Here is a 27228-nt window from a genome sequence, read left to right as displayed (position 1 = left end):
CCTAGCAAAGAACAGGCCTAGTGGTCCTAACAAAGAACAGGCCTAGCGGGCGTAGTAAAGAACAGGCCTACCGACCCTAGCAAAGAACAAGCCTAGTGGTCCTAACAAAGAACAGGCCTAGCGCGCCTAGCAAAGAACAGGCCTACTGACTCTAGCAAAGAACAAGCCTAGTGGTCCTAACGAAGAACAGGCCTAGCGGGCCTAGTAAAGAACAGGCCTAGCGACCCTAGCAAAGAACAAGCCTAGTGGTCCTAACAAAGAACAGGCCTAGCGACCCTAGCAAATAACAGGCCTAGCGGGCATACAAACAAGAAGCAAAGAACAAGCCTGGCGGGCGTCACAATCCTCTGGTGTGTCTGTTTTCTGTGAGAGTGTGTGTATGAGTGTGTGTGTGTGTGTCCACAGCAGAGCGAGGGCATGGTCTGCAGCCACAGTCTCCATGCAGGCCCCGGTGTGTCTGGTTGATAACGGGCCTGACGGGCACATGCGTGTCCAGCAGGAGGCGCTGCAGATCCTGGAGCAGATCCAGCAGCCGGTGGTGGTGGTGGCCGTGGTGGGGCTCTACCGCACGGGCAAGTCCTACCTCATGAACCGGCTGGCCGGCAAACACACAGGTCAGAGCCACAGCAGACAACGCAGTGTGTGTGATTGGTGGAGATGTAATGGGCAGCCTAACCAAAGCGTGTGATTGGTGGAGATGTAATGGGCAGCCTAACCAAAGCTTGTGATTGGTGGAGATGTAGTGGGCGGGGTAATCAGAGCATGCGATTGGTGGAGATGTAATGGGCGGGGTAACCAGAGCGTGTGATTGGTGGAGAGATGTTGAGGGGTGGGGCATGAAGCTCATGGTCTCTAATGAAGTTCCTCTTGATCTCTCAGGGTTTGCCCTGGGCAGCACCATCGAGTCCAAAACCAAAGGAATCTGGATGTGGTGTGTACCTCACCCCTCTAAACCAGGTGTGTATGTTCACACACACACACACACACACACACACACACACACCTCACCCCTCTAAACCAGGTGGGTATGTTCACACTAGGGATGTAACGGTATGAAACTTTAACCTCACGGTTATAGTGACCAAAATTATCACGTTTTCGGTATTTATCACGGTATTTTTAAAAGTGTGTTCAATATGTTCAGAAAGCACTGATAGGCCTACACAAGCTGTCCCGTTCAGTTTTTCATGTTTAATTGCCTATGTGCTTATCGCTTAACTTACCCTACCATGACTTGGAGGTTGCTATTACTGTTATTTGGATCCAATGAGTGAGACCAGGCTTGGAATTTCACCATTCTGGCGGCAAGGCCACTTGGCCTTCAGTTGGGCATATTTGGTGGAGGGCACAAAGGCCACATAGGCTATAAAAATTATCAAAGTTGTATAGCCTATTCACTGCAGTAGACCTGCATCATTGTATGAAACATTACAAAAACATGAAACATGACATTGTAGTGAATGTGACCGGCATAATTCACCTTTGTTATTAAGTGTGGTTCTACACACCGTTTATATTAAACACAGCACTTTGTTCTGTCTGTAGTTACTTCATGTAAGTATAACTGTTCAGGTATCGTGGTCCCTTTAAATGTTATGAATGTGTGATGACGTGTAGCCCCATGCCTGTTTTGTTGCTGGACAGCGCCATTTTAGTTTTCAGTGTTTTTCCTATAAAAATAAACGACACACGCATTTGTGTGCTCAACGTGAGAAATTGTCTCTTGCGATTTACTGCAATTTCCACACTGGTGACCCCGACGTTAGTCTGCTGGACGTATCCAGATACACGACACAACCATGACCGCGAACGCTGTTACCCTCAAACTCCCCGAATTCTGGGAATCGTCGGCGTCGGCATGGTTTGCCCAGACTGAAGCGCAGTTCGCGTTTCGTGAGATCACCGCGGATACAACAAAGTACTACTACGTTGTGTCGGCTCTCGGAAATTCAACAGCATCCAGAGTAGTGAGTCTTCTTAAAAACCCTCCGGCAACTGAGAAGTATATAGCACTCAAAGCCCACCTGTTGAAAACTTTTGAACTGTCAGACGCTGAGAGAGCCAGCAGGCTTTTCTCCCTTCATAGAGTATGACTGTCTTATTATATCAGGGGATCTAAACTTGCATGTGGATAATCCTGAAAACAATTATGCCAAGGAATTCATTGCACTAATCGATACTTTCTCCCTAACACAGCATGTACAGGGGCCAACACACTCTCTCGGCCATACCCTCGACCTTGTTATCACAAAGGGTCTCGATGTCTCTACAGCTGTTAAAGACCTGGCCTTATCTGATCAATTTTGCGTGTTCTTTGATGTGTCTATGTCCCCACACACTCAAAACACAGCTATGATGGTAAAAAGGAGAATCATAAATGATCAGACAAGTGCTCTCTTTGAGCAAACACTTTCACTAAAGTCAAGTCAACTGTCAGACTCTGAAGACTTATTTGATCACTTTAATGCAAAAATGGCAAACATTATGGATGACATTGCTCCATTACAATTCAAGAAAGTTAAGGACAAACAGAAAGCACCATGGAGGCAAAATCCAGCAGTTAAACTTCTAAAAAGAGAGTGTAGGAAGACTGAAAGAAAATGGCGTAAATACAAACTTCAGATCCACTATGAAATCCATAAAGAGATGCTCCGCACATATAACTCTGAAATATGCAAAGCAAGACAGTCTTTCTTTTCTAACATTATCAATAGAAGTTCAAATAACACTTTCGTATTCTATTTTCAACTGTTGATAAGTTAACAAATCCCCCCCCCCACAATTAGCGCCTGAACTTCTCTCAACTAATAAATGCAATGGTAAAATTGACAAAATCAGACTCAACATATCTGCTCAATTACAAATTCAACAACCTGAACTTCCAGCAACAAACAGAGGGAAACTAAACTTGATGTCAGAGTTCAGCTTGATAGACTACTGAAACACTTGAAAAAAACGGTACAGAATCTCAGCCCTTCCACATGTGTCTTAGACACTCTGCCTACCAATTTCTTCAAAACTGTTTTTCACCTCATAGCGGGCGGATGTCCTTCAAATTGTAAATGTATCATTGCTGTCTGGCAGTTTTCCTAAGTCACTGAAAACAGCTGTTGTAAAGCCACTTCTCAAGAAGAATAACCTGGATGCCTCCATGCTAAACAATTACAGGCCCATATCCAATCTACCTTTTATTGGCAAAATTATTGAAAAAGTAGTCTTTAATCAATTAACCACCTTCCTAACATCAAATGGGTATTTTGATTACTTTCAGTCTGGTTTTCGGGCAAATCACAGCACTGAAACAGCTCTCATTAAAGTTTCCAAAGACATACACCTCAACACAGATTCAGGTAAAACATCAGTCCTAGTGCTACTGGACCTTAGTGCAGCATTTGACACTGTTGATCACAATATTTTACTACACAGACTAGAACACTGGGTTGGATTTACAGGCATAGTTATCAGCTGGCTAAAATCATATCTACAAGAAAGGAGCTTCTTTGTTGCCATCGGAAACTGTACCTCAACACCAACGTCCTTGACCTGTGGTGTTCCCCAGGGGTCGATCTTGGGGCCACTATTATTCAACCTCTATATGCTCCCACTTGGACAAATCATTCAAAATAATTTGATTTCATATCATAGCTATGCAGATGACACACAAATTTACTTAGCTCTATCACCAAACAACTATGGTCCTCTTGAATCTATGTGTCAGTGTATAGAACAAATCAACACCTGGATGTCTCAAAATTTTCTTCAGCTGAACAAAGAAAAAACTAAAGTAATTATATTTGGTAAAAATGAGGAAAGACTTAGGGTTGCCACTCTCCTTGACACAAAAGGGTTGAAGGCAAAGGATACTGTTAAAAACCTTGGTGTATTAATTGACAGTGATCTAAATTTCAACAGCCACATGAAAGCGATAACTAAATCAGCTTTTACCACCTCAAAAATATTGTCAAACTCAGAGGGCTGATGTCTAGACATGACTTAGATAAACTCATTCATGCATTTATCTCCAGCAGGGTTGATTACTGCAATGGACTGTTCACAGGCCTTCCTAAAAAGACTATTAAACAGCTTCAGGTGATACAAAATGCAGCAGCTAGGACTCTAACAAAAACTAAAAGAACTGACCACATTACTCCAATTCTTAAGTCCTTGCACTGGCTTCCAGTAAGTCACAGAATTGACTTTAAAGCACTATTGCTTGTTTATAAATCAGTAAATGGAGCAGGACCTAAATACTTGTCAGACATGCTTCAGCAGTACACACCTTCTCGTCCTCTCAGGTCCCAGGTGAAAAACCTGCTAGTAAAACCTACAGTTAGAACTAAACATGGTGAAGCAGCTTTTAGCGGCTCAGCTGTGGAACCAACTTTCGGATGACATTAAAAAAGGCCCCAACTGTAGCCAGTTTTAAATCTAGATTTAAGACCAAACTGTTCTCAGGCTTTCTGCTAACTGTGCCGAAAGTTACAAATTCTGAATCTGCCTCGATAATTATTCTACTTTGTCTTTTATTACTTTTTTTTACTACTTTTGCCTTTGTTTTTCTTACTAATTATTCTTTATTTTTAAAATGATTTTACCTTGTGTTTTATGTTTTCTTTTTATTATGATCTTTACCTTTTAACTATTCTTTGACTATATTGCCCTTCTATGCTTTTATTTGTTATTATCGTTTGGTTTTGTTTATGTAAAGCACATTGAATGACCTCTGTGTATGAAATGTGCTATATAAATAAACTTGACTTGACTTGACTTGACTTGACTTCAAGGACTGGGTGACAGCAAACCATCTGAGCTCATGGACCGTATGCTGGATCTCTTGGGTGAGCACAGACCCAATTTTCTTTTCATCCAACTTTTTCTGCGTCAGCTGCCTTCCCAAGTCAAGGCTGCACTAGCCAACACCACAATCACTGACAGTCGTAGGCTGGCTGAAGAGGCTGACAAATTCTTCCTGGCAAGTCAGGGACATTGTGTGGCCGCGCTTTTTCCCGCACACATCGCCTCCTGTGGCGCTGGGCGACTCCACACTCATCGCTGCAACCACTTCTCGCCGGCAGCAGTCTTCTGGCCCCCAACAGTCTTCAGGCTTGTGTTTTTATCATTCCAAGTTTGGACCCAAGGCTAACAAATGTCGCTCGCCCGTGCAGTTTCGGGCGGTCGGAAATGCCAGGGCCGGGCGCCAGTAGTGGCCATGAGCGCCGGCCGCGTAGGCAGGCTGCTTTTCATCCGTGACAGCATCTCCGGACGACGTTTCCTGTACGACACGGGAGCACAGAGGAGCGTCCTGCCTGCATCCCGTTTGGACATGGTGACTGACAGCCACGGCCCCCCTATGGAAGCTGCCAATGGTAGCCCCATCCGCACATATGGAACGAGGTACGTTGAATTGTGTTTTGGAGGACAGCGGTTTGGCTGGGACTTTGTTACAGCAAAGGTTGCCGTTCCCCTACTCGGAGCCGATTTTCTGTGTGCACATGGACTGTTGGTAGATGTGAAGAACCGCCGTTTGATTGACGCCGTCACATTTTGTTCTTATACATGCACGCTCAGCGGGACTGACTCCATACGACTGTCTAGCATGCTATCAGCCTCAGATGACTTCCACCGTCTACTTGCCGAGTTCCCAGCGCTCACTCAGCCCACTTTCTCTGCATCCGCTGTGAAGCATGGTGTGGAGCACCATCTCGCCACTACTGGCCCACCCGTCTACGCTCGCGCTCGGCGCCTCGACCCGACCAAGCTTGCCGTTGCAAAGGCTGAATTTGCAAACATGGAACACCTGGGTATAGTCCGTCGATCCGACAGCCCGTGGGCATCACCCCTCCACATCATCCCCCAACCGGGCGGCGGCTGGTGCCCGTGTGGCGACTATCGGCGGCTTAATGAGGCAACAACACCTGACCGATACCCAATCCCGAACATACAGGATTTTTCAGCTCACCTGGCAGATAAGGTGATTTTTTCCAAGGTGGACCTCGTCCGGGGATATCATCAGGTGCCGGTGCACCCACTGGACATTCCCAAAACAGCCGTGATCACGCCCGTTTGGTCTTTTTTGAGTTCCTGCGCATGCCATTCGGCCTTAAAAACGCCGCCCCAATCTTTTCAACGCCTCATGGACTCTGTTTTATGGGGACCTACCTTTTCTTTTTTTGTGTACCTGGATGACATCCTCGTGGCGAAAGCACGCCCAAGTCTCAACACCTGGCGCACCTCCGAACACTTTTTGAGCGACTTAGCCAACACGGGCTAATTGTCAACCCTGCCAAGTGCCAGTTTGGTCTCTCCACCGTTGATTTCCTGGGACACAGAGTCACTAAGGACGGTGCAGTCCCTCTCCCATCAAAGGTGGAGGCAGTAACAAAGTTCCCACGCCCACTCACTGTCAAATCCCTGCAGGAGTTCCTCGGCATGGTGAATTTTTACCACCGTTTCATCCCTCGAGCTTCTCAGCTTATGCGGCCCTTGCACGAGGCCTTGAAAGGTAAACCCAAGCACCTTGTGGACTGGTCAGAGAGCAGGGACAAGGCTTTTGCTGTCACTAAGGCAGCCCTGGCGAATGCCACCATGCTGGCGCATCCTTCTTCAACAGCCTCCATCGCCATCACCTCGGACGCCTCGGACTACGCTGTCGGTGCTGTCTACGAGCAGTGAGTAGGTGGGGCCTGGCAGCCGCTGGCTTTCTTTAGCCGTCAGCTGCGTCCCAGCGAGCGTAAGTACAGCACTTTCGACCGGGAGCTGCTTGGTCTCTACCTCGCCATCAGACATTTTCGTTCCCTGCTGGAAGGTCGACACTTCACTGCTTTTGTGGACCACAAGCCACTGACTTTTGCCATGGCCAAGGTGGCTGAGCCGTGGTCCGCCCGCCAGCAACGCCATCTGTCCTACATTTCAGAGTTCACTACAGACTTGCAACATGTTGCTGGTAAGAACAACTACGTGGCGGACTGCCTGTCACGGGCTGTGGCGGGGGCAGTCCATCTTTGCTTTGATTACCACCGCATGTCAGCAAATCAGACCACAGACTCGGACGTGCAACTCCTGAGGACCTCAACTACAGGGCTGCAGATCGAGGACGTGGTTTTTGGAGATGCTGGCACCACGCTCCTGTGTGACGTCTCCACAGGCAGTCCTCGGCCAATCGTTCCCACAGGATGGAGACGACAAGTTTTTGATGCCATCCATGGTCTCTCCCACCCAGGTTCGAAAGCGTCACAGAGACTGGTTGCAGCAAAGTTTGTCTGGCACGGCCTCAAGAAGGACGTTAGGGACTGGACTAACACCTGTGTTGAGTGCCAACGGGCCAAAGTACACCATCACACTAAAGCCCCGCTAGAGTTGTTCCCGGTTCCAGAGAGACGTTTTGACCATGTGAATGTAGATCTGGTCGGCCCTCTGCCATCTTCTCACGGTTTCACATACCTGTTAACCATGGTTGACAGGACCACCCGCTGGCCTGAGGCTGTGCCACTGACGTCTGTGGCGACTGTTGAGATGACACGGGCATTTATCGGAACCTGGGTCGCTCGTTTCGGCACTCCTTCGGATATATCCTCTGACCGAGGCGCGCAGTTCACGTCTGAGCTGTGGAATGCTGTCGCACAACTGCATATCAACGGACTCTGTGAACGTTTTCATAGGTCAATGAAGGCTGCCCTGCGTGCCAGCCTCAAAGACAGCAACTGGGTCGACAAACTCCCGTGGGTGATGCTGGGCATCAGGACCGCGCCAAAGGAGGACTTACAGTCCTCATCTGCCGAACTTGTTTATGGACAGCCGCTGCGGGTCCCAGGGGATTTTGTCCCTAGCACCACGGTTCCTTGGTCCGCTACTCTCCAGCGGTCAACTCTATTGGACAATGCAAGGTTTTTCGCACCTGTCCCTACTTCCCGTCACGGCCTCCCTCAGTCGCACATTCCCACTGGGCTTCAGACGGCTGATTATGTTTTCATTCGCCACGATGCCCACAGAGGACCGCTACGCCCGCCCTACGAGGGCCCATTCCGTGTTTTGTAGGCAGGAGACAAACATTTTGTGGTGGACATGGGCGGCAAACCGGAGCGACTCTCCATTGACCGCCTCAAACCGGCTTACTTGGATGTGGCCAGGCCCGTTGACCTGGCCCAGCCCCCACGACGCGGCCGGCCTCCAGCTCTGTCCCCACCCCCTACTCCCCAACGTGAGAAATTGTCTCTTGCGATTTACTGCAATTTCCACACCATATTACATAGAACTGCAAATCATCTATTTACAGATATCTAGGCTATATTTAACATTTATTTTATATTTGGCCTGTTATGAAATCATGTATTGAACAATTTAAGCACAGTTCAGCTTTAAGAAACTCAAATAGCCTAGATGCATGCTTAACATTTTTGATCTACTTTCACAAACTCTTAATCAGCTGTCCTGATTTACCGATATCTAGGCGATATTTGTAACATTTATTTTGTATTTGGCCCGTTATGAAATCATGTGGAACAATTTAAACACATTGTTCACATTGCTCTTTAGAGAACATCTCCTCTCATAGCAACACTTACAACAAGTCTTACTGATCCTAGCACTCACCAGCCGTCTTAAACTGAAAAGTAACTGTTAAAAACAGCACTCACCGACACACTTATTCTTACTGTACTCTAATGTTTTTTAAATTGTCCTAAAATTGTTGAGAATTGCTCTAAAACTTAAACTGTTTACCATGTTGTTAGTCGCTTTGGCTAAAAAAGCGTCAGCCAAATGTAATGTAAAACTTAAAGCCCAAATTTGGAGACATCCATGCATGTCGGAATTTACTGCAAATTCAAAACTGGATTACTCTGGAACGGCTAACTGTACAGGTGGCTGCTTTAATTTCCTTGAATTTCCCCTGGGGATCAATAAAGTATCTATCTATCTATCATCTATCTACACCTTTGTGTTAGGTAAGGTCTGCTGTTTATTCTGATATATGGTTTGTCATTTGTTAAATGAAAGGTTTGTGAAGTATTGCACCGAGAGGAATGGGTAGGGAGATGGATGAAAACCTTCAGTAGAATTTATGATTAAATTTAATTATATTATTTACTTTTCTCGCGAACCGCTCACCACAGCAATTCGCGGCTAACATTGTTTAAAAGCTGAGAAAAAGCTCTTCGTGAGTAGTTCAACTGAGAAGAATGGGTGAATTTAGACGCACTTTCATTCTTGCGATGTCACTTTCTCCACTGCGTAAAAGACTAAATTAATTTGCGCTGTGAATGCTAAGATTATTTTGACAGGCCTTAGGCTAAATAAAATTTGCTATTAGTAGGACGCAAAGCAGAATATTGAAAGAAGGGCACCAAGGCCACCGTGGCCTGTAAACCTCTGATTTTCAAAGGGACATCACGGCCTACGCAAGGGGCAACGACGTGGCCGCCGTGAAATTCCTACCCTGAGTGAGACCAAAGTAAGTGTTCGAAATAAAACTTTAGGCTACTGTGTTCTTCTGATAACGTGAGTGGAATGGATTTAATGTGGACGCGAACATAAAAAGACGCAGAGTGGCTAAATGATACAGTGCAAGTTTTGCGGTGAAAATGTTCCGCCTTTAAAAATCAGGTGTAGCCTAATCCAAATTGCAGTTAAAACCATCAATAAGACAACAGAATCAGTAGGGTACCAATTTCGCTTCATTGTACCAGGCCTACTGTATGTCAAAAGCAGGCTCGGATGAAGCTGGGAAGGATTAAACACACGGTTTCAACACCTTGGTAATCAACCGTGATAATTCAAAAGAAAACGGTAAGTGTTATCGTCAACATTTTTATCACGGTTTATCATTATACCGGTAATCGTTACATCCCTAGTTCACACACACACACACACACACGTACTTGCACAGAGCTAATGAGCAAAGCGTGGCCTGGGCGAGGAGTGGAATTTGGTTGGAATTTATTTCATTAATTGTGTATGTGTATTATTTACTACTGGAAGCAACTGCATTTCAACGGAATTATTTTTGGAATCTGATCCCTTATCATAACTGTTCAGTCGTACTCAACTTATTGTGACTAAATTCAAGATGGCGGCGAACGGTAAACTTCCTGAAGGTACTGTCTGTATAAATCGTCTTGTAAATAAACTACAAGTGCTTTTTCAAAGTGTCTCGTTTTAAATGTCAGGGCCCTCGGAAGTCTACCAATGAAGTGTGGAGCTACTTTGAGCCTTGTAAATGGTGTAAAACAGTGATTTATTTGCATGGTTAGGCCGATGCCCGAGGCACCCCCATCGAAAACCTGTTGGTAGCATCTGCTAACTAGCGCCAGATTTCGGAGTGCAGTGGACAAGCCGAGATGAGCTATGAGACATACGTTCACACTAGGGGTGGGTGATATATATCGTCTGCAATAATATGATTAATATTAATAATATGATTGCTGTTTTAACAAAGTGCAGTTGACATTATGGAGTATTTGAATTACTTAGGGGGAAAACACTCAAAATCACGCATTGAACCCCCCATACCTTCACTAAGCCAGGAGGTGTATGCGAGAGAAGCCCCAGGCTGCCTGCTCAGCAAGACCTTTATTTGCAATGTACCACACTACATTGTCAAATTTGAAACATTTATTAACATAATGGAACAATAACTTATTGTATATCTTCAGTCAATTGGAAACATAAAAAAAATAACCTGCCATCTAGTGTTTTCTACTCTTTTGTAACTGCAGTCGTCTTCACAGAAGATGACATTCACATTCAAGTTCTCAACAAAACAAACAAATCAATAAAAACAGCCATGTCCATAGTCTTCTCTAAACAATTAAGTGTGTTAACAAACTATTTCTGAACAGTTGAACATATACCACACAAATAATCAAATCAAATCATCACTACTTTTTATCCCTGAGAATGATGATGTGTTCTTTTCATTCTTTCATGTTCTTCCTAAAGAAGGATGTTGTTTAGAGCTGCTATTTGAGTTAAAAAAAAAACATGTTTTACAATAGAACAAGACAAGACAGCTATGACAATTTTGACATTTTAAGTTCTTCTTAAAGATATATAGAAAGAAAACTGCTCTTTGAGGTGTCAACATTTTAACTATTTACATTTGTATGGCCAGACAAGACAATTGTGATTTTTATATTTTCATGTTCTTCTTTAAGAAAATGAGAATGTCCATATTCTCTGGAGAGAGGGCTACTCTTTGAGCCCTCACAATGTCCCCTGCTGTTGACAACACTTTCTCACTTGCCACACTTGTTGCTTGTACAGCAAGATAACGTTTGGCGAGCTTGGACAAGTGTGGGTACTGGTGCTTTCCACCATTTCAGTGGATTTGAATCCACAGAAATTACTTTAACCATTTTGTATAGCTTAATCTCGTCTTTCACAACATCAGGCCATGGTTTGGTTGCTGATGATGATGCAATGGAGGCTGTGCTGAAAAAATCACCAAACAGCTCACTGAGTGCTCTTTGCTGGGGGCCACCGGTCGCTCCAGTTTCTGGATCCTCTGCAGGGTGTTGGCTGGACCCTTCTTCTGAGCCATGAGTCTGAAATAGTCACACAAAAACACAGATGTTTAAGGTAATGAACAGGCAGGGTTTTGGCTGGACCCTTCTCCTGAGCCATGAGTCTGAAATAGTCACACAAAAACACAGATGTTTAAGGTAATGAACAGGCAGGGTTTTGGCTGGACCCTTCTCCTGAGCCATGAGTCTGAAATAGTCACACAAAAACACAGATGTTTAAGGTAATGAACAGGCAGAAATTATATTTAAGTGACAACATCAAGCAGAAAGAATATTGTGATTAGGCCTATTCATGAACAATTGAAGATCTCATTCCGAGATATGTCATCCATGTGGGGTAAAGTCTTAAACCTAGGATCCAAGGCAGTGCTCTCATTCAGGAACTGTTGAAGTCTTGGGTTTGAATACCTCTCTTTAAAGTTTGCCTCTATAGCAGATTTAACATCCTTTACAATCTTCGAATCTGTATCACTGTGTTTCATCGATGTCAGGATGGTTGTTGTAGAGGCATGACCATAGACACAGTAGGCTGCTGTTCGGAACTCATCAAGGTTGTGACTGTTTTCAGGGGCTTCAGTACCTGACATACATCTTCTAGAACAGTCACATCTTGATCATGATTTTCTGAAAGTGCAGAATAGACAGCTTGTTGCTCTAAATAGCATGTGATCATGTCATAGGTGGAGTTCCACCTTGTAATGACATCTTGAACCAGGTTGTGAGGAGGAAGCTGAGGCATGTCTTGTTTTGACTTTAAGATGGCTGCTGCAGTGGTGCTTCTGTGGAAGAAAGTGACCACCCTCCTGACTCTGCCCAAAAGACGGGAAATCTGGTTCACTTCCAATCCCTTCTGGGAGGCCAGATTCACAGTGTGGGCAAAACATCCAATGTGTGGAGACAATCCAGCTGCATATGAGGCATTGACAATGTTCTTTGCATTATCAGTTGCATTTTGTCTGTCTCATTTCCATTCCACTAGCACTTCCCTCAGCACTTCTGCCAAATGTACACTTGTGTGAGCTTCATATATGGGGCAAGTTTGAAGGACTTTATTTTGAATTTCCCAGTCATCATTAATGAAATGTGCTGTGACAGTCATGAAGCTCAGTGTTGCTCTGGAAGTCCAGCAATCTGTAGCTAAGGCCACTAAATGTGCACTGCTCAGACCTTCAATAACTTTCTCCTTTACGTTATTGCACATGGAGGGTATCACCGTGGCTGTGAGATGCGTTCTACTTGGGATTTCGTAGCGTGGTTCTAGCACGCTAACAAAATGCCTAAAACCGGAATTTTCCACCATCGAATAAGGTTGCATGTCTGCAGCTATGAGTACTCCTAAGTTTGCACTCCTAAATTGCCTTTGCACGAGTTGAGTTACTTGGAAGTTTAATTCCAAATGAAGACGGAAGAGTAGTTTGTATTGCAGGTGTTGGTTTAACAGATAAATCTATGTGTTTGTGGTGCCTGCGGAGATGCCCTGCCATGTTAGTCGTGCTGCCAGTGGAAGAATATGGTATACGCACATAGCAGAGCTTGCAAACTGTGGCTTTTTTGTCGACAATGCGAACGTTGTCAACATAACTCTGCACTGGAAATGCAAAATACTTCCACACCGGCGACTTCAGTGAAGGGGGAGGGGGTTTGTGGGATCATTTTTATGTTTCTCATTGAATGTTTAGTATACCTTATATACATGTAGTGAAATCTTATTGCCATCTCCTTACTCTGACCCTTGTGTTTTCTGAAACTCCTGTGTGGGAATGTTTAGTTGAATTAACCCCTGTGTCACCGAACTAGGATGGAGGGTTGTAAACATTTCACTGTGTGTAACCCTCAGGATGGGGGGTCGTAAACATTTCTTATCTCTGTTAAAATACCAGATGGTTAAGTGATTAATGGAGGGTGACAACAATTTTCCATGGGTGTGGGGTAAGGTATAAGAGTTGGCTTCACCCACCGATGTGTGGGCTTGTTACTTTGACATTTCATGTGGGTAACATGCTCCCGGCGTCATGAATAAAGCTGCAGTCTCACACCAGTTGTCTTGGATTAATTTTGACCACAGGTTCAAGTTCTGTCGATGGGTCTTCTGCATCTGCAGTTGCCATGCTATATTTTCACTGGCTGTAGCTAGTTAAGTTAGAGGAGGTTGACTCGCAGCACTCAACACGAGTGTTTTTTTCCGCTTGGCAAGCCGACCGGACGGAATCGCAGCATCGACGATTCCATTTTTTAATTCAAAGTTCGAGATTGAGATGTAATTTCAATCGATATTCAAAATATAATCGAAATCGTGACACCCCTAAGTGGCATTGATGAGTTAAAGTCACGGTATTATATGTAAACATTAGGCTAGCCTTTGAGTATTTTAATAGTCAGTTGCAAACAAAGAAATCTTCTTATGTTACCTTTTTGTAAATAGACTAAAAAAGTTAGTCTAGACTAAAAGTTTCGCTTTAAATATCAACTTTTATCGATTATGCTAACGTTAGCATCTCTATGGGATTTCTCATATACATTAGCCATAAGCTAATGCATTCGTTTCCAGTGTTTCCCACATAATTGAATTCTATTTGTGGTGGTAGGTTTGCAGAATTCATTTGAATGCAACAGTTTTTAACAAATTAGCGCAGCGTGGTTATGATGCTAACCAGATTTAAGCACGATTTAGTACAACCTGGAAAATCATTGTGTGGTGGTCAATGTTGATATTTTGGTGGGCCGCTACAAATAAGTCAAACACTGAGTTTCTATTCTGTAAGGTCTGCTTAGTTTTACAGTGAAACCAGATAAGGACATACACGGGCTCTGGTGAAACCTAAGTAAAGGTTTCAAAGGAACTTCAGCTTCAGACTTTCTCTTGGGAAACTGTCAGGCCTATCTATCCTCTGTAATGTAGCTGCCTAGACCATGTCATTGCCACACACACAAGTGGTGGCAGAATTGGAAATGTGTCATAGAGTGACAATGCATTGTTCACTAGTTCACATTCCGTAATTTGCAAACAGATATAATAGCATAATAGAAAAGCATGTTTGGCGAAGTCTCTGGCCAGGGTCCTGAAGTGTTTTGCGGGATCGTGCAGGAGTCAACTGCGCAGGCAGGAGTCGTGCAGGATTCCGCCATACACCCCCTTATTCTTGAACTATGGAAGACGGGAGGCGTAAGGGGAGGGGGTGGGCTGCAAGCGGAGTGACGCCAATGCTGCAACTTCGGCAGGAAGAGGAAGACTGTGAATAAATAACCTGTCTGATTGAAGAAGGAGGCGAATAAATAACCTGTCTGATTGAAGAAGGAGGCGTGGCAAATTCAGTCAGGCTCCTCCGTAACTTCTGTTTGTTACAAACGCCATTTTTGGTTAAAAAGTCACAGGTTAGGTTATTGGTTATTATTGTAATGATAACCTGTAATGAGCTATAAAGTAACTCGGACTTTTAAAAACAGTCTTTTAAAGGATATCGACTATATCGTTATCGTCAAAATCACAAAAAATATCGAGATATTATTTTTTTGTCCATATCGCCCACCCCTAGTTCACACTCATGTTTCAACACACTTTAGGTCAATATCACACCGGAATTCTCCTTTAACCCTCTAGGCGCCACAGTCGACTATAGTCGACAAGATGCGGTACTGAATAAAACGGCCGATTTAGTCAAATAGGGTGTCATATTTCGTTCGACTTCCACTCCACTAGATGGCAGACATGTCATCGTCATCCCCGAAGTCGAAAAAGAACACGCTTTAAACAAAACTTTCTAGCTACAGCGCATTGAATCAGTCGTGAAATACGGAGCTAGTGTGTCGTGTGAGCCACTTTGTCAGAGCGATATTGTCAACGTCAGCGAGTATTTGCATTAGATTATCGTCTAATGGCATGAAAAAAGTTTACCTGAAATGAAGTGTTGGGTCTTCTATTCGCGGACCCTGATTCTGAAGGGGAATATCTGCCTTCAGAAAATGATGGTGATTCGTTTAGTGAGGCTTCAGATCGTCCCTGCCTTGCAATGATGCAGCTGGACAAAGTGAGAGTTTACTCCATAGTTTAGCTTACACCAAGCACAAACGTTGAATCGTTTGCCCAATGTCACTGGTGGGAATAATGTTTCACGGGTTGGTGTTCATCGGGAAGTTAGCAGGGTGATAGTGGTGTGGCTTAACGAGGCTGGAGGTAGCATAATGGAGGTAGCATAATGTCCATAGCGCTAGCTTCTGTCTTATGAACGTGTGCCTCTCCACAATCAAGGGCGACAGTAACGTGGTGGAGCCTTTGTCTAATGCCACTGGGTATGTTAGGCGAGGTCGAAGTGCTCATAGGACAGTTAGGGGGGAACGTGAGTGGCAGTGTGGGGAGTCGCAATGAGAATGACAGTAGGCCTAGTCCGAGCTGCGCAAATTCTCTCCACTTTCGGCCTTGAGGCAGATCTGGCCATGCTGCTTTCGCATGGTGGAGGTGGTGACACGCTCTCTCCCTCTCCCACACACACACACACACACATTAGGTCATGCATAGTCTATCACAAGATGATGGGAATGCCGGCCCTGTATGGATAGGGATATTCATTATCATTATCTCTACAGCAAAAGGCCTGCTACATAAAAAAAAAAATGTCAGCCATTTAGTAATGAATTACACTGTTGATTTGCTATCTACTTCCCTGATCATTTAGGACATACAGTACACTATGTGTTCCTTTTTGTGTGTTCATGTCCTTGTGATGTGTGTGTCTTTGTCAGCTAAGAAAAAAAACAAAAAAACAACAAAAAGAAAACAAATACTAACATTGTCTCTTGTCTTGTCTCGTCATCTCACTCCTGATCTGTGCCTTGCCATGGCAAATGAGCTTTTGAACTCAACAGGTCTTGTCTACTTGTGTTTTTGTGTCATCTGAATAATATATATGTGCCCCATACATGGAATCAGAGTGCCTACTGTATGTAGTAAATGGAAAATCTCTACAGCAAAAGGCCAGTCTACCGCTACATGCATTTGGTTTGTTTCTGCCATTTATTAGTAATAATTTACACAGTTTGTTCACTACTTACTATTTACCTGAGCATTCAGTATTGTGCAATATAGCATATAGAAGGTGAGGGACATTTTGGGGGGAAAGAAGTGGTGCATTTTATCATTCAAACATGCGACTTTCATGAAAATTCTATAATCCAAGATGGCCGCCATCATATGACGTCATAATATGCAAATTAGATATAAACATTTAATCTCTACATAAACTTTGGGTCATCCTTAATATTTCTCTAATTTACAGAAAGTCTCTATCTCTTATCACTTTTAAGATATTGCCTTTTGAAATGAAGATGTCAAAATTGATCGTTTCGGAAAAAAACCTCTGGCGCCTAAAGGGTTAACAACAGATGGGCTAGCCCACTCTTCTAAACCAAGAGCCCTTCTCGCTCATGCATGTTCTATGTTTTACCAAACAGGACACTTACATACACACACACACACACAGGCATTTACATGCATGTTTTATGTTTTTACCAAACACACACACAAACATGCGTGTTTTATGTTTTTACGAAACACACACACACACACACACATAAACATGTTTTTACCACACAGGACACACTCTGGTGCTGCTAGACACAGAAGGACTGGGAGACGTTGAGAAGGTGAGTGTGTGTGTGTGTGTGTGTGTGTGTGTGTGTGTGTGTGTGTGTGTATGCAATCGTCTCACACAGTCGATACGGAAAATAAAAGGTCAGTTTCACTAGCGGATGAGGGCCCATGTTTGAGAACGAAATCTCACAGCTGCTGTACAGCCAACCCCTGGCGCAGGGCGGGAAACTTGTTTTGCCGGCGCAAAGTGTATTTTTGTATCTTGCATCTACTTCTATGTCTAATTTTTAAACAATGCACCAAGGGGTGTGACCATTAACAACCTATAGGGAGTAGCTAGCGTGTTGTCTAAAAATGGCTATCGTACACTACGTTGTTTGAAAACACATTGCGCCACCGACCAAGAGAAACCTGGTCAGAAGTCCACGGCGAGTTGTTTATGTTATTTTAAGAGCGCATTGTCAACAGTCATATGGGCAGGTGCACAACGCACCCTGCTTCTATCATCCATGAACGTGCACCTGCACACATCCATGCAAAACATAAAAAATTGCATGATTACAATGGGAAACATAATTAGAATAAAGATATTACGAAATACTGTACATCTCATGATGAGTAGTTATTCACCATCATTTGCAAATTGGTAATGACGGTTACAAGTGATTAGGGGAGAGGTGAGAGACACGTATGGAGCACAGCTGAAGACGCACTGTCACAAGATATAAGTAAGTGATTAGGGGAGAGGCGAGAGACGCACTGTCACACACTGCACCTCCTCTGCAGGATAAATGTTGTTTTATTCAGTCATTCAAAGGTAAACATTGTTTTATTCGGTCATTCAAAGGTAAATGTTGTTTTATTCGGTCATTCGAAGGTAAATGTTGTTTTATTCAGTCATTCGAAGGTAAATGTTGTTTTATTCAGTCATTAATTATTGGGGTAAATGTTGTTTTATTCAGTCATTCAAAGGTAAATGTTGTTTTATTCAGTCATTCGAAGGTAAATGTTGTTTTATTCAGTCATTCAAAGGTAAACATTGTTTTATTCAGTCATTCAAAGGTAAATGTTGTTTTATTCAGTCATTCATTATTGGGGTAAATGTTGTTTTATTCAGTCATTAATTATTGGGGTAAATGTTGTTTTATTCAGTCATTCAAAGGTAAATGTTGTTTTATTCAGTCATTCAAAGGTAAATGTTGTTTTTTCCAGCCTATGTTTTCGACGGTAACCCATTGTCAGTCAATAGTGAAAGTAACTTACTGTGTATAGCTGTTTTGTAGTTGACTGACACCACGGTGAAGTTAGTTTCACTTTGCCAATGAGTTCAAATAATAGATGAGTGCAAATGTGTGAATGCTATACTATGCTAGATTTTAGTAAAACATGGTTTAGTGTAATAACTGTTCCATACAGTCTCGCAAGCAGATTCCTTCAACTGCGCTGCTGACTGTCAAAATACTGATGCATCATTAGAAGATGCGCTTCGCTGTTAAAGGGGATGACATATGTCTGAGTGGTTAGTGGTGTTTGTTGATGGGGCAGCCGTGGCATACTGGTTAGCACTTCGGACCTGTAACCGGAGGGTTGCCGGTTCGAACCCCGACCAGTAGGCACGGCTGAAGTGCCCTTGAACAAGGCACCTAACCCCTCACTGCTCCCCGAGCGCCCCTGTTGATGCAGGCAGCTCACTGCCCCGTAATGAATTAGTGTGTGCTTCACTTCACTGTGTGTACACTGTGTTCTGTGTGTGTTTCACTAATTCACGGATTGGGATAAATGCAGAGACCAAATTTCCCTCACTGGGATCAAAAGAGTTTATATACTTATACTTTGATGTTCCAAAACAAGTAGCGTAGCGAAATACAGTTTCTGTCGTGTTTTATTTGCCATTTTGTAAAATCCCATTGATTTCTGTTGGAAGACTCATTGCACGTTGATATTACTGTCTATGCTTCAGGCTCAAATATTGAGCGGAAGTTTATACGCGGTTGTGAGGTGTTCCACAATAGCTAATAAGATGGCTGAAAATCATACATTCCGCCGATACATTTGTTATATATATATTTTAACACCACTAACCACTCGGTGAGTTGCACAGTTTTGAAAACGAACGTTAAGGGTTGTTTTAGGACATGTTTGAGCATGCCTGTAGGCAGCCACTCAGACTAGTCAAAGGCGATTCAAAACGAGTCAGAAAAGTCGAGACAGGACCAATCGTAAAAATTTTGGTGTCCATCACTCTAGTTCATCAAAAACAAACCAGAAAAGGGACTCAAAGTGCTTAATACCGGAATTTTCATTTAAAAAGATAGAGGTTACGAACTACGTAGAATTAAGAAGATAGAGGTTACGAACTACATAGCATTAAGAAGGCTTTGTGAAACCTGACCTTGCTTAGTTTTGCACATAGGACGGCAGAATTTCACATTTTTACCATAAAGGGATGTTGACATTTATTAGCTATTAGCCAATCGAGAGATCAGAATTTCTTCTTGAGGATATGATAGCCCAGTTGACTATTGGATAGAACATACATTAACACATATTATCATGTTAAATTTGATAACCCTTATCTATCTATCTATCTATCTATCTATCTATCTATCTATCTATCTATCTGTGTATCTGTGTATGTGGGTGAGTCAGTGTATTTGAGTGTGTGTGCATGTGTATTCGAGTTCAGGGCCTTGAAAGTCGTTCTGAGCATGCTCTTTGATATGTTTTGATGCTGTGGTTACCAGGGCGATGAAAAACATGACACGTGGATCTTCTGTCTGGCTGTTCTACTCAGCAGCTCTCTGGTCTACAATAGCATGGGCACCATCGACAACACTGCCCTGGAGAAACTGCAGTATCCTTTCACACACACAGAGAGAGAGAGAGAGAGATTAAATTATCTATTAAAAGAATTGCCAACAATTTTAGTAATTGGTTAATCGGTTTGTGTCATGTCTTGTGTCACGTCTTTACTTCCTCCGTAGAGGAAACTAAATATCTTTGATGTGTGGACAAAACAAGGCATTTGAGGACATAGTCTTGGTTTATAGATCAAACCAAAAATAACAAGAAATTAATCGACTTTGAAATAGTGTTGCACGGTGCACCGATACTACAAAAGTATCGCAATATCCTGAAATAGAAAATGTCACAATGCCTAATTTTATTAGTATCGATACTTTTGAGAATGATCGTGTTCTTTTGAAGTAACATGCATGTGCACAAGGCATGCTTCTAGCGCCTCCTCCCCTAACCTGTGGCTGCGCATCTTTTCTCCTCACACACACACACGTAAGCACAGCTGTCGTGCTATAAACAGCGAGACATGGCTGCTAATTCAAGTGATGCTATGGTAACACATAATAATAGGCTAATATCAAGTTAATTTGCTCAATTGCATCTCTCAAGTTTGTGTTGCTAACCTACCTAGGCTGTGGGATTTTGGTCATTTAGGCCTACTATTTGGATTCAAAGTAATTTAGAAATAGGCTAAGCAACCATGGCAGACTTTTGCACTATTATATTGACTGTCTACTGTATGCACAATTTCTACCAAATTTTGCTGCTCTTATTTCTTCATTGTATGTGCCTTCTTATTTTTACTTTTTATATTGTTTACTTGAATGTTATGTTTGTCTGTGGACCTAATTGGTCAAATATGTCTTGTCTCCACCGTGGGATAGTAGGAAACGCAATTTCGATCTCTTTGTATGTCTTGACATGTGAAGAAATTGACAATAAAGCAGACTTTGACGTTGAAGTCCCATTCTCCTGAACAGCTCCCCCTACAGGTACGTGACGGAACTGACAGAGCACATCAAGGTGAAGTCCAGCGGTTATGACCAGACCACGGAGCTGATGCGTGTGTTTCCGTCCTTCGTGTGGACGGTCAGAGACTTCACTCTGGACCTGATCCTGAACGACAAACCCATCACTGCTGACCAGTACCTGGAGAACGCCCTGAAGCTCAAACCAGGTGAGACACACACACACACACACACACACACAACAAATATACATACATACATACATACATACATACTCACTCACACAAGCTCAAACCAGGTGACATACACACACACACACACACTAGTAGCTTAGAGGTTTTGTTGTGTTGTGTTAATAGGCCACTCTGCTAAGATCTTGAGACACAACCAGGTGCGTCAGGGCCTGAGGGATTTCTTTGCTGAGCGGCGCTGCTTTGTGTTCGAGCGTCCGGCCGACACCAAGAATATGCGGCGCATGGAGGAGCTGACGGATGCAGACCTGGACAGCGACTTTGTGGAGGCGGCCAAGCAGTTCTGCAGCCACATCTTCAGCAGCGCCAAGCCCAAAACCATGAGAGGAGGCCTGGGTGTCACCGGCAGGAGTGGGTAGCACCAGTATCCACTATTAATGCCCCAATGCTAATGCCCCAGTGCCAGGAGTGGGTAGCATCAGTATTAATGCCCCAATGCTAATGCCCCAGTGCCAGGAGTGGGTAGCATCAGTATTAATGCCCCAATGCTAATGCCCCAGTGTTAATGCCCCAGCACCAGTGTTAATACCCCAGCACCGTGCCCTACTTGTAGTATTAATAGCCTATCACTTAGGTCCAAATGCTAATACCATAGTATTTATAGTATTAAGCCAACGCATAAATGGCATTTGTGCTAGTTAGCATTAGCTGGTATATAAATGGCATTTGTGCTAGCATTAGCTGGTATAATTGGCATGTGTGCTAGTTAGCATTATCTGGTATAAAATAGGCATGTGTGCTAGTTAGCATTAGCTGGTATAATTGGCATGTGTGCTAGTTAGCATTATCTTAACTTCTCTGAGCATATAGCTTCTATTGCAAAATCATGTCGGTATATGCTTTACAACATTAGGAAGATCAGACCTTATCTGACACAAGATTCCACACAACTTCTTGTTCAGACCATGGTCATCTCTAAGCTGGACTATTGTAATTCACTATTAGCTGGCTTACCCGCTTGTGTAACAAGATCATTACAGCTGATTCAAAATGCTGGAGCACGACTGGTCTTCAATCAGCCAAAGAGGACACATGTAACTCCTCTCCTAGTTACTCTCCATTGGCTCCCTATAGTAGCCAGAATTAAATTCTCTCACTTTGGCCTATAGGACACTAACTAGATCTGCTCCTAGTTATTTTAATTCAATAATCAAGCCTTACATCCCCAACCGCCCACTGCGGTCTTCTGGTGAGCGTACGTTGTGTCGACCAGTCATGAAAACTGGGTCTAATTCCAGACTCTTTTCTTCAGTGGTTCCATGTTGGTGGGAATGAACTGCCCAGTGCTCTCCGTTCCTGTGGTAGTTTTGGGTCGTTTAAGAGGGGTCTAAAGACATTCCTATTCAACATATACTTAGTTGTTTAAGCGCTTATGTGTTATGGTTTATATAATGTTGTTTTATTTTAATTGGGCTGTTAATTAATTTGACATTATTGTTTATTATTGATATTCTCCTTAATGTAGTCTTAGCATGTCATTGTTTTTATATTATTGATTGAATTGACATTATTGTTTTATTATTGCCTTTCCCCTTTTTTACATTGCTTTTTATTAGGCTATTGCTTGAATTGATATTATTGTGTACTACAACTATTCTCCTTACTGTATTTGACCTACATTTTAATCTGTTCCCTGTTCAATTTTAAATATTATTATGTTGTTTTGTATTTATGTGTCGCTTTGGACAAAGGCGTCTGCTAAATCCATAACCATAACCATAACCATCTGGTATAAAATAGGCATGTGTGCTAGTTAGCTTTAGCTGGTATATAATGGCCATTAGTGCTAATGGGCATTAGTGCTAGTTAGCGTTAGCTGGTATATAATGGGCATTAGTGCTAATGGGCATTTGTGCTAGTTAGCGTTAGCTGGTATATAATGGGCATTTGTGCTAGTTAGCGTTAGCTGGTATATAATGGGCATTAGTGCTAATGGGCATGTGTGCTAGTTAGCATTAGCTGGTATATGATGGGCATATGTGCTAGCATTAGCTGGTATATAATGGTTATGTGTGCTAGAGTTAGCTGGTATATATAATAGTCATGTGTGCTAGAGTAAGCTGGTATATAATGGGCATGTGTGTTTGTGTTAGCATTAGCAGGTATATAATGGTCATATGTGCTAGCGTTAGCTGGTATATAATGGTCATGTGTGCTAGCGATAGCGGGCATGTGTGCTAGTTAGCATTAGCTGGTATATAATGGGCATTAGTGCTAGTTAGCGTGAGCTGGTATGAAATGGGTATTTATGTTGTCCTGCAGTGCTGGGCAGCCTGGCAGAGACGTATGTGAAGGCGATCCGCAGTGGGCAGGTGCCCTGTCTGGACAGCGCTGTGGAGTCGCTGGCGCTGATCCAGAACGGGCGGGCCGTGACCGAGGCGCTGGAGTTCTACGAGAAAGAGATGGAGCGCTGGGTGCGCTTACCCACCGAGACACAGGAGGCGCTGTCTGAGATTCACGCTGCTGCAGAGAAACAGGCCGTCAGCATCTTCATCAGCGGATCCTTCAACGACCAGGAACACAAGCACCAGCTCGAGTTCATGGTACAACACTCCACACTCATACACACACAGGCACACACATCACTTGCAGACACACTCACACTTACCTTACACACACTCACCATACAGTATACACACCATACATACATCCTGGACCTTCAGTTTGGTACCTGCAGCCGGTTGCACCAGTTGAACGTAAGTTCCATCTTAGCTTAGTTCTAACGTAAACTGGCACTATGTTAAAGTTTACGAGCTACTAAAATTTATCGGGTTGCACCACGCTAAATAGTTTCAACGTAACACTAAGTTATGACTTAAATTACACACTAACTTACACCCCCCTCTCCCTAGGTGTAAGTTCCGTCGTAGGGAATTTGTTAACATGTTTTTTTTTTTATTTAAATAGTGGGAATGTTACATTTAACGAAGTATAAGTCGAGAAGAGTTACATGTACAGTATACGCGACCGATTACACACATTTCATTTACTTGAGCAGTGTTTGAATGATGTTTGTAGCCTAACGTTAGCTATCCACTGCGTTAGCCTACGTTAGGCCAAGTGGTGGCTGAAATACAACAAAATAAAGTCTGTTTTTTACAAATACAATGTTTTATCATAGGCCTACAACGTTACAGCGAGCGAACGTTAACGTTACCAACGTAAGTGATGTGACTCTGTGACACTTCCGATGTCATAAGTGATATTGATTGGTTATCAATGGTAAAAACGTCATTCTATGTGACAATATTTTGATTTAGTAGTTACTAACTACGGTGTACCTTAAGTAGCAATGGTGCAACAGGAAAAGAATGCAGCGCTAGTTTAAAACTAGTTTGTTTCAACGTAAGGTTTAAGACCTTACACCTAATCGACCTTACGTTCTACTGGTGCAACCGGCTGCAGAACCTTTAGCTTGACATTGGTACCTGAGTCTTTATTCTGGTCTGTGTGTGTTTCTCCTCAGAGGAGCATGCAGGAGCGATACAAGGACTGGTGTGGGCGTAACGTGCAGGAGTCGAGGCGTGTGTGTGAGCGTCTGCTGCTGCGTTTGTGTGCGCGGCTGGATCGGATCCTGAGAGAAGGAGCCCTTATGCGTCCCGGCGGATACAGAGCGTTCAGCGTCGCCCTGCAGGAAGTAACGAAGATCTACAGGACAGAGAAATGCAAAGGCCTCATGGTGAGTGACTTAACTGTGTGTAAGTGTGTCTGTGGATGAGCGTGCATGGGTGTGTGCATGCTTTTCATTTGAATATCTTAGTACAGGATAGTGTCTGTCTTTGTGTGTTTAACTGATTGTGTGCGTGTGTGTGTGTGCGTGTATGTGTGTGTGTGCGTGCGTGTGTTCGTGTGTGTGCGTGTGTGTGTGCGTGCGTGTGTGTGTGCGCGTGTCTTCAGAGTGAGGAGGTCCTGAGAAAGTGTCTGAGGGAGAAGGAGGTGTCGGGGAAGATTATTCTACAGGCTGATCGCCTCATCTCTGCAGCGCAGAAGGACATAAAAGGTACAACCCAACAACTGTGTGTGTGTGTATGTGTGAGAGAGAGACTATGTATGTGTGTGTATGTGTGAGAGAGAGAGAGAGAGAGACTGTGTGTGTGTGTGTGTGTGAGAGAGAGAGACTGTGTGTGTGTGTGTGTGACGTCTGTTCACCTTAACTGTCTTCTGTTTAACTACAGAGTTGCAATTGGAAGTTTGATGCATCTTGGGCATGATAATCTATTATTTTATGTGTTAAGAATTCCCACTCTGTAGCGCACACCCCACAAACAGACTCACAGAATATAACACTGTAGCAGATAGAACATTAGGCTTACAGCACTTACAGAATATAACAGTCTAATGGTTGCTCTGTCTCTCCCTCTCCCCTGCGTCCTGTCTCTCTCCCTCTCCCCTGCGTCCTGTCTCTCTCCTCTCCCCTGTGTCCTGTCTCTCCCCTGCGTCCTGTCTCTCCCCCTCTTCCCTGTGTCCTGTCTCTCTCCCTCTCCCCTGCGTCCTGTCTCTCTCCCTCTCCCTTGCGTCCTGTCTCTCCCCCTCTCCCCTGTGTCCTGTCTCTCCCCTGCGTCCTGTCTCTCCCCCTCTTCCCTGTGTCCTGTCTCTCTCCCTCTCCCCTGCGTCCTGTCTCTCTCCCTCTCCCCTGCGTCCTGTCTCTCCCCCTCTCCCCTGTGTCCTGTCTCTCCCCTGCGTCCTGTCTCTCCCCCTCTTCCCTGTGTCCTGTCTCTCTCCCTCTCCCCTGCGTCCTGTCTCTCTCCCTCTTCCCTGCGTCCTGTCTCTCTCCCTCTCTCCTGCGTCCTGTCTCTGCCCTTCTCCTTCCTCCTCGTCTCCTCTCTCCCTCCTCGTCTCCTCTCTCCCTCCCCGTCCTGGTCTCCCTGTAGAGGGCAGGAGGAGGGCTGAGGAGGAGGCGCGTCGCGTGCGATCTCAGGAGGAGGAGCGGCAGAGGCAGAAGCAGCACCAGCGCGATGAGGAGCGCAGCTTCCGGCAGAACTTGGAGCAGCTGGAGGAGAAGATGGAGCGGGAACGCCGCCGAGCCCAGGAGGAGAGGGAGCGTGTCATCAACGCCAAACTACAGGTGAGGAAACGCGTCATCAACGCCAAACTACAGGTGAGGAAACGTATCAACGTCAAACTACAGGTGAGAAAACGCGTCATCAACGCCAAACTGCAGGTGAGAAAACGCGTCATCAACGCCAAACTACAGGTGAGAAAACGCGTCATCAACGCCAAACTACAGGAGAATCATTAACACTACAGGTGAATCATTACCACTAAACTACAGGTGAATCATTAACACTACAGGTGAAACACAGGTGAATCATTAACACTACAGGTGAATCATTAACAATACAGGTGAGTCATTAACACTAAACTACAGGTGAGTCATTAACACTACAGGTGAATCATTAACACTAAACTACAGGTGAGTCATTAACACTACAGGTAAATCATTAACACTAAACTACAGGTGAATCATTAACACTAAACTACATGTGAATAATTACCACTGCAGGTGAATCATTACCACTAAACTACAGGTGAGGAGAGGAAACATGTCATTAACGTGTGTGTGTGTGTGTAACAGGAGCAGAGGGAGCTACTGGAGCAGGGCTATAAGGAGCGGGCGGAGTCTCTAGGGAAGGAGGTGGCGGCTCTGCACGAGGAGGCGGAACGTGAGGCGCCGCGGGGTCAGCAACTCAAGACCTTCAGCAGCATCATAAACACGCTGGGCACGGCAGCTTTGGTCTTCATGCCGGGGATCGGCAAAGTGCTCGGAGTGGGACTCATCGCTCTATCACGCCTCGTCTGACTGGACAATTGGACACACACACATGCACACACACACGCATACACACATGCACACACACACTCATACACACACACATACACGCACAGAGAGACACACACACACAGTCACACACACACAGTCTCATACACACACACACTCTCTCACACACACACACAGAGAGACGAGGAGATAACGGATCTACACTCCATTTATGGTTGTGTTACGGTATACTTTATTTGATTAAAAAGATCACAATGTTTGATGGCGGCGCGTACACACGCAGCGACCTCTCTCTGTCCCAACCGTACGGTGTTTTGTTGTTTAAAAG

The 27228-nt window shown here is 44.1% G+C and overlaps 1 protein-coding gene across 1 annotated transcript; it reads left to right on the top strand.

Moving 5' to 3' along the window:
• Nucleotides 1-434: 434 nt before the first annotated feature.
• gbp2 (guanylate binding protein 2) lies at nt 435-27228 on the top strand (the record flags this gene model as incomplete). The annotated part of the gene is given in 11 exon segments (XM_048238617.1): nt 435-614; nt 880-957; nt 17107-17156; nt 19848-19957; nt 20895-21079; nt 21230-21472; nt 23384-23664; nt 24588-24800; nt 25019-25121; nt 25993-26186; nt 26697-27228. Coding segments are annotated over 11 exon segments (1862 nt in total), but the record flags the coding sequence as incomplete, so codon positions are not given.

Source organism: Alosa alosa, chromosome 3 (genome assembly GCF_017589495.1).
Source record: "Alosa alosa isolate M-15738 ecotype Scorff River chromosome 3, AALO_Geno_1.1, whole genome shotgun sequence".
Lineage (NCBI taxonomy): Eukaryota > Metazoa > Chordata > Actinopteri > Clupeiformes > Clupeidae > Alosa > Alosa alosa.
This window is presented reverse-complemented; position numbering and strand designations above follow the sequence as displayed.